The following is an 8,946-nucleotide window of genomic DNA, read 5'->3' as shown; positions in this document are numbered from 1 at the left end:
TTTTATTGTGGACAGTCTAAGGTACACCTGTGCACTAATCATGCTGTCTAATCAGCATCTTGGTATGGCACACCTGTGAGGTGGGATGGATTATCTCAGCAAAGGAGAAGTGCTCACTATCACAGATTTAGACTGGTTTGTGAACAATATTTGAGGGAAATGGTGATATTGTGTATGTGGAAAAAGTTTTAGATCTTTGAGTTCATCTCATACAAAATGGGAGCAAGAACAAAAGTGTTGCGTTTATATTTTTGTTGAGTGTAGGTGTAAAAGTGCAATGCAGTCCATTTGACATCATAAAGAGCTGAAACTGCAGCGTATCAGCAAGGCTTTGATTGGTGGACCAGTGGATAAGTGCACAGATAAAACTCCAACACACATTTTTTTTTTTTTGTATTTTCACTTTATAATATTAAACCACTGTGGCTGAAATAATCTCTCAAAAACTACTATAATACTATATAATAATATAAATCAAAAACCGTAATTAAATCTACTAATGCAGCTGTTCCCAAATTTAAACCAGGGTCCACTTTTAAATATGAAAATCTTCTAGGACCAACCCAAACCTTTGAGGAAGTGGAAACAAAGTCAGATTCATAAAGAACACATTTTAAATCACATGGCTTTATTATTATTATGTAATTCTGAATTTATTTTCTTTTAAAACTAAAACTTTGAAATGATTGCTATGTGGAAAAAGCCACATTTGTGGACTATAATCTGACTACATTCTTGTGCAACAGCTTTGAGTTTTAGCCTCTAAAGGTGATTTCTGTATGCATTTCTTTTCTAGAAATGCTGCTGCTATCCACCACCTTAAAAAAATTAACAGTGGGCAAAGGGTGGGACTCACATGCACGTGTGGAAATCTCCTACACTAAATGGGCACCTGCAGCCAGACCAGGAATGTTAACAGGAGAAAGAAAAGCTCTGAGCACAGAGGGAGCGTCTGGTCATTCTATGCACAGGGTGGCATTGAGTCACTGAATCCTTGCAAAGAAAATATTTGTTGGCTGCTATATTACATTGTTCCATGTGTAGCCACACGGGATGATCTTTGTTTGTTGACTATCCGATTGAGTCTCATATTTGCAAACTGTCTGACACATTTGTGCAATTCATGCCTTTATTGTGGTTTTATGGATCACATATTTGACAATAGAAGGAAGATTTTTTTTTTTAATACGTCAGACATCAAATTGCAATCTCAGTTTTCTTTAAACCATATAATCAAAGAACACGTGAAAACTACTACTTTCAATGATAACTAGTAACCTTCTGCTCAGGTGCTCAAAGAACAGTCCATTAAATGACATCACTGATAGTGTCATAGCATCAGTAGGTTCAGTGTTCTGGTTTCTCTCACACTTCTCTGCTGATTTGGACCACAGTCTTTCCTCGGGCGTGACCCTTCTCCACTTTATCGAAGGCCTGAGGAACCTCGGAAAAGGTGAAGGTCTTGTCGACCACTGCACGAATCTGCACGGCAGACAGAGAAAAGCATTTCTTCTTATAACATCACAGCTCAACTTCAGAAAAGGACACGACTGTTTGACATCACATAAGAACTGATTATATATATATATAAAAAAAAAACATTGTGTACATCAATGAGCAGTGTGATGTGGTGACCAAGCCTTTAGTGCTTTGAGATCAGAAGGTTCCCAGTTCAAGACCAAATTTGTCCATTTTACATGTCATGTGGAGTTGCGTCAGGAAGGGCATCCAGCAAAAAATGTGTACAAAGTCAACCTGCAGTATTATAAATCCCAATGTGGAACTGCTGCATTTTGATTTGGCAAACATTTAAACAGATGTGCTTTCAGACAAAAGTCCAGGTGTGTCCAGGGTTTGAACCTAACACCTTATTACTGTACAGCAACAGTGATAATCACTGTTCACTTTTTGTTTCATTCCTGTCATCAACTGGTAAAAACACTTCTGACACTTTCACCTCCAGTGAGTGATTTGAGTTTGCCCTGCAAAATTACATTACATGCAGCCGCGGTGGTGTTAGTCACGTTCTGTTACCTCTCTTGCACTCGAGGGCAAGGTTGGGTAGGATTACTTTGAAAGAATACATGTGGATTACATATATGTATGTACATATATTTGGATTACTTGTAATCTGATTACTTTGGGATTACATTTCAAAGTAATCCTACCCAACCCTGCTCGAGGGGGAATGTTGGGTTTCTGTAAAATACATTATCAAGCGTTAACCTGCCGTGTATATAACATGCCTTGAGATGTCTTTTGTGAGTTGACGCCAAAGACCTAAATGTGATTTTAATGAATTGTGGCGTAACGTACCTGTCCTGCATCCACCATTTCTGTAATTTCATCCAACGCACGGCCACTAGGTGCAAAGAACCCCCAACGGTAGTGAACTCCATTAACAAGGTGCTGAAAGAGAAGATAAGAAACGCACTGGAGATAATTATGATGGACAGATTAGTCATTTCTCATCATAATTATTACCCCAACAAGGAGATTACATTTTAGCCCTGGTCTGAGATAAATTAATACATTTTAACTGAAATTTGAGGTGAATTTGAACTCAAAACACCAATTTAGAGTAAATTCTGTTGTGTGGGCCGCTGAAGAGGAGGTACTGCTGGCCCATCATCAGAGGGCGCCCTGCCTGAAGTGCGGGCTTCAGGCACGAGAGGGCGCCGGAGCAACCGGGAGTGGCAGCTGTTCACTGTTCTTCGGGCATTTTGACTTCCGGATTACCTACCGCTCCGGGACCAAAAACCAGCGATGTGACGCCCTGTCCCGGGTCCATGAAGAGGAGGTCAAAGTCGAACTGTCAGATCCACCGGAACCCATCATCCCCGAGTCCACTATCGTGGCAGCCCTCACCTGGGACGTGGAGAAGACCGTCCGGGAGGCCCTGGCACGGAACCCGGACCCGGGGACCGGCCCGAGGAACATACTCTACGTCCCACCAGAAGCCAGAGCTGCCGGTCCAGGCCCATCTGAGGAGGTGCCGTCGGGTGTGGCACTCTGACTGCTCTGCCCTTGACTGCTCTGCCCTGCTCAAAGCCCGGACGAGGGCCAAGGCCCATGCAGACCGCCGGCGATCCCCGGCCCCTGCATACCAGCCCGGGCAGGAGGTTTGGCTATCGACGAAGGACATCCCTCTCCAGGTGGAATCCCAAAAACTCAAGGACAGATTTATTGGACCATTCCCCATCCTGACAGTCCTCATCCTGTCTTCCATGTCTCCCGGATTAAGCCTCACCACACCTCTTCCCTCTGTACCCCCGGACCGGCGCCGCCTCCTGCCCGGATCATCAACGGGGAGCCCGCGTGGACAGTTCGCCGGCTCCTGGACGTCCGTCGGAAGGGCCGGGGTTTCCAGTATCTGGTGGACTGGGAGGGTTATGGACCCGAAGAGCGCTCCTGGGTGAAGCGGAGCTTCATCCTGGACCCGGCCCTCCTGGCCGACTTCTACAACCGTCATCCGGACAAGCCTGGTCGGGCGCCAGGAGGCGCCCGTTGAGGGGGGGTCCTGTTGTGTGGGCCGCTGAAGAGGAGGTACTGCTGGCCCACCACCAGAGGGCACCCTGCCTGAAGTGCGGGCTTCAGGCACGAGAGGGCGCCGGAGCAATCGGGAGTGGCAGCTGTCACCCATCAACAACACCAGCTGTCACTCATCATCATCAATCACATCTCCATAAGAGCCGGGCAGCATCTTCACCTCACTGCCGAGAAATTGTCTACCGATCAGGTAAACCGCTCAGCCTGTGTAAACAACAGTAGTAACGTATTTGCTTCTGTGTGTAACACTGCTTTTGCAGACAAACTTGTTTGTACGTAAGGAGTAGTCGTGTGTTTGGGAAGTTGGCGTACTCCGCTCCTCGGTTAAGGACTACTAAGTCTACCAACAGGATCTGCACGTAATTCTGGAACATTGTGATTAAGAGGTGGAGGTGCTTTCCACCATTGTACTGAACTGTTTGCTGGGTGTTCACACACCCACCATCACCTGTCTGTTCTTCCTGCCAGCAGTACCCGATCTGACAGCCGGAGGCAGTGGACACCTGGGGACCCAGCGCTTGGTGGCTCCAGGGTTGCTTCAGGTCCGGTGGAAGTGGAAGGCGTGTGGGATCCGGCTCTTTTCTGGACGGGCGTCTTCTATCCTCGAGCCTGCCCACACATCACTGTGACTAATTTGACTGTTGATCTCAATTGTGTTGTCTGTTGCTCTGTTGTGCACATTCACAACATTAAATTGTTATTTATTGGCTTATTCCATTGTCCGTTCATTTGCGCCCCCTGTTGTGGGTCCGTGTCCCTACACTTTCACAACAAATTCAAATTATAGCACTGGCTATTTTACTTGTGAATGGATTAAAAAAAAATAACGTCCCAAAAATGTCCATTCAGAAATGCACAACATAAAAAAAAAAAAAAAAAAAAAGGATTTGGACGTTAACCACTGATTCGTAATCGAAGGTGGCGAGTGGACGTTTGGTACATCTGGTTTCTATCCGTGGATACTGCTGGAACTACTTTGTGTCAAAAAACAAGTACTTAGGGAGACTCAGATGAGGAGTATCACTTGCATGGTAAGAAAAATATCAGCTATGACATTTTGTAACATGGCGTGTTTCTCGGTGCGTGACCTAGCATGTACAGTGAGGAAAATAAGTGTGTTATACACTGTTGATTTTGCAAGTTTTCCCACATACAAAGAATGGAGAGGTCTGTAATTCTTATTAGACACACTTGAACTGTGAGAGACAGAATCTAAAAAGAAGAAGAAAAAAAAAATCCAGAAAATCACATTGTATGATTTTTAAATAATTAACTTTTGATAGTCCAGCACACCTATCTTTGGGCAGTTTTGCCCAATCATCTTTGCGGGAATTGTCTGTAGACCCTCAAGACTGATTGTCTGGAGACTCAAACCTGGGGAAAGGTACAGAAACATTTCTGCTGCTTTGAAGGTCCCAATAAGCACAGTGGTCTCCATAATCCATAAACAGAAAACATTCGGATCCACCTGGACTCTTCCTAGCTGACCGCCCATCTAAATTCAGCGATTAGGAGAGAAGGGCCTTAGTCACTGAGGTGATTAAGAACCTGATGGTCACTCTGTCAGAGCTCCAGCATTCCTCTGTGGAGAGAGAAAAACTTTCCAGAAAGACAAGTTTCTGCACCAATCCACCAATCTGGCCTGTATGGTCGAGTCTCCAGACGGAAGCCACTCCTTAGTAAAATGGCAGCCCACCAGGAGTTTGTCAAAAGACACCTGAAGGACTCTCAGACCATGTGTGTGCAAGCCAACTAGCTCCCTGGAAAATCTTAGGGTTAGACCTTCCACGAGCCGTCTTACCTGCCTGTAGCGACTCAGGTGCTGCCATCATTTGTGGTGCTGCTTCCTGACCCAGTTCTAGAGGGCGGTCTTCTGCACAGCAGCTAACACCTCTGCAACAGGCTCTGGACCCACAAATTTAGTTGAGCTCCCCAATGTTGTGAGCCGGTCCATTATCTCATTACCTGCAATGTCTGTGTGACCAGGTACCCACACTACAACTACATCATTCGTGTCTCCCAGTGTGTTAAGTCCCTGGACACACTTTCACACCAAAGCTGATGAGTAGACTGGCCCTTTAACAGCTCATATACATGCCTGACTGAGTAAATAAAAACTCTTTTACCCCTAAAATTGAGGTTAATCAGGAGCTCCACACACTAAATCAATCAATCAATCAATTTTATTTATATAGCGCCAAATCACAACAAACAGTTGCCCCAAGGCGCTTTATATTGTAAGGCAAGGCCATACAATAATTACGTAAAAACCCCAACGGTCAAAACGACCCCCTGTGAGCAAGCACTTGGCGACAGTGGGAAGGAAAAACTCCCTTTTAACAGGAAGAAACCTCCAGCAGAACCAGGCTCAGGGAGGGGCAGTCTTCTGCTGGGACTGGTTGGGGCTGAGGGAGAGAACCAGGAAAAAGACATGCTGTGGAGGGGAGCAGAGATCAATCACTAATGATTAATGCAGAGTGGTGCATACAGAGCAAAAAGAGAAAGAAACACTCAGTGCATCATGGGAACCCCCCAGCAGTCTAAGTCTATAGCAGCATAACTAAGGGATGGTTCAGGGTCACCTGATCCAGCCCTAACTATAAGCTTAGCAAAAAGGAAAGTTTTAAGCCTAATCTTAAAAGTAGAGAGGGTGTCTGTCTCCCTGATCTGAATTGGGAGCTGGTTCCAGAGGAGAGGAGCCTGAAAGCTGAAGGCTCTGCCTCCCATTCTACTCTTACAAACCCTAGGAACTACAAGTAAGCCCGCAGTCTGAGAGCGAAGCGCTCTATTGGGGTGATATGGTACTATGAGGTCCCTAAGATAAGATGGGACCTGATTATTCAAAACCTTATAAGTAAGAAGAAGAATTTTAAATTCTATTCTAGAATTAACAGGAAGCCAATGAAGAGAGGCCAATATGGGTGAGATATGCTCTCTCCTTCTAGTCCCTGTCAGTACTCTAGCTGCAGAATTTGAATTAACTGAAGGCTTTTCAGGGAACTTTTAGGACAACCTGATAATAATGAATTACAATAGTCCAGCCTAGAGGAAATAAATGCATGAATTAGTTTTTCAGCATCACTCTGAGACAAGACCTAATTTTAGAGATATTGCGTAAATGCAAAAATGACAACAAACACCTCAGCCTGAGAGATGGTGATGAATGTGCCCACTTTAAACCCCTTTTCCTGTGTCAGGCCGCCGTGTTGTATCAACACTCCAGCTCCGGCTTTCCCCCTGATTGATGATCTGTCCATAAAACAAGTGATTCCAGGTGAGGTTGTGTTCAAAGCCAGTCTGACCCTCACTGTTATCACTCCGCTAAATTTATTCACAGAAGAATATCTTTTTCCTACCCCATCACATGGGAAAGTAATAAGTGGAAGATCTGTTGATGGTCTTTCCCTGATTAAGGTATGACTGGCATCTGCTAGTCTTCACCACTTGCCCAACTGGTGCCGCTTTACTGACGTAGAGACTGCCTCTCCAACAGTGTAGATGTCCAGAGGAGGCTGTTTGTCAAAATCACGCGATACATGACCCCATCCATCCTCCTTTCAATACGATGCAGTCGTCCTGTCCCCTTTCCACCCCCATGCTTCACGGTTGGGACAGTGTTATTGGGGTTGTTCTCATCCTCCAAACACGGTGAGTGGAGTTGATACCAAAACATTTATTTAGGTCTCATCTGACCACAAGACCTTCTCCCATGCCTCTTCTGGATCATCCAGATGGTAATTGGTGAACTTCAAACGGACCTGGACATCTGCTGGCTTGAGCAGGGGGACCTTGCTGCCCTGCAGGATTTTAACGATGGTTGCATCATGTGTTACTAATGTAATCTTTGCAACTGTGGTCCCAGCTCTCTTCCGGTCATTGACCAGGTCCTCCCGTGTAGTTTCTGGGCTTTCTCAGAATCATCCTTACCCCACGAGGTGAGGTCTTGCATGGAGCTCCAAACCGAGGAAGCTTGACAGTCATCTTGTGTTTTCTTCCACTTTCTAATAAATAATCATAACAGTTGTCTTCTACCAAGCTGCTTGCCTGTTGTCCTGTAGTCCATCCCAGCCTTGTGCAGGTCTACAGTTTTGTCCCTGGTGTCCTCATACAGCTCTTTGTTCTGGCCATGGTGGACAGGTTGGAGTGTGATTGATTGAGTGTGTGGACAGGTGTCTTTTATACAGGTAACAAGTTCAAACAGGTGCTACAATTAATACAGTTCAAGAGTGCAGGGCTTCTTAAAGAAAAACGAATAGGTCTGTGAGAGACAGAATTCTTGCTGGTTGGTAGGTGATCAAATATTTATTTAATGCAATAAATGCAAATTAATCATATAAAAATCATACAATGTGATTTTCTGGATTTTTTGTTATGCCCCGTGCAGCAGGGCATATAGCATCCGGGTTGTCCGTCTATCCGGCCGCAATTCGTTTTTCACAATGTACCTCAGCACCTACTGCTTGCAAAAACCTCATATTTGGTGGGTACATGCCTTGGAGGAGTATGTTGCATGGGTTTGAAGGCCGATGACCTTGACCTACTTTAAAAAAATTACCAATAGTTGCATTTGTTCAAAGGCTAGCGACTTTTTAAGGTCATTGTTGGCCACATCTTCTAAATAAATTTAATGTCAATCTCCAGTTTTTCCACTGTGTATCCCAGTTTACATCAAACCAGGGGCGGATCTACTGGGGTGGCATGGGGTGGCAACTGCCACCCTAAAAATAGCTCTTGCCACCCCAGTTGCCACCCCAATCAGAAGTGGGTGACATTTTTTTTTAAAAAAAAGGGACCTCGCGAATGACTTTAACCGGCGAAAACTGTGCTCTGAGTGCCCTTGAATGCAGCACAAGCTGCGCTTCGCCGATTGTAATTCCGTTACCCTAGAATTGCCCTAAAATTTCCATAACAATCATTCAGTTTGTGATAAAAGCATGAAATGTGGCACAAATATTCTAAATTAACTAATATTTATTTTCAGATATGGAGGCATCCTGGAGCTGACCTCTAATGAGCTACAGCGGTCAATAAAGAATTACACAGGGGTCAAACTTTAACAATGCTCCAATCATATTGAAAAGTATACCACATTATTTATCTGATTACACAGCTTCCAAAAAGGTATAGTTTGGACTATCTATGACTGAATGTTCTGGAGTTATGGGGTAAAAACAGCAAATATCGTGACAAAGGTCAGTTTCAGTTTGTACAGGGGTCAAACATTAAACTTGCTCCAATTTTGGTAAAAAATTATGCAAATTCTTGGTTTAGTTAATAGTATTTTAAAAAGGAATAGTTTGCACCATCTATCACGCTACGTTATCATGTTACGAGGTAACACATGTCACATGTCATAGAATCCTAAGGACGTCAACCTTGTTTGACCTTTACTTTGGA

General features: G+C 44.5%; 1 protein-coding gene across 1 annotated transcript in view; it reads right to left on the bottom strand.

Moving 5' to 3' along the window:
• Positions 1–232: 232 nt before the first annotated feature.
• Positions 233–8,946, bottom strand: part of rtn4ip1 (reticulon 4 interacting protein 1) — a 71,792-nt gene continuing 63,078 nt past the window's right edge. Inside the window, exon 9 of the mRNA XM_034195619.1 lies at positions 233–1,482. Within this exon, the coding sequence (XP_034051510.1) occupies positions 1,366–1,482 (117 nt within the window). The 3' untranslated portion in view covers positions 233–1,365. The remainder of the gene's footprint in view (positions 1,483–8,946) is intronic.

This window comes from Thalassophryne amazonica, chromosome 19 (genome assembly GCF_902500255.1).
Source record: "Thalassophryne amazonica chromosome 19, fThaAma1.1, whole genome shotgun sequence".
Taxonomy (NCBI): domain Eukaryota; kingdom Metazoa; phylum Chordata; class Actinopteri; order Batrachoidiformes; family Batrachoididae; genus Thalassophryne; species Thalassophryne amazonica.
Note: the sequence above shows the minus strand (reverse complement) of the source record. Positions and strands in the feature narration are given on the sequence as shown.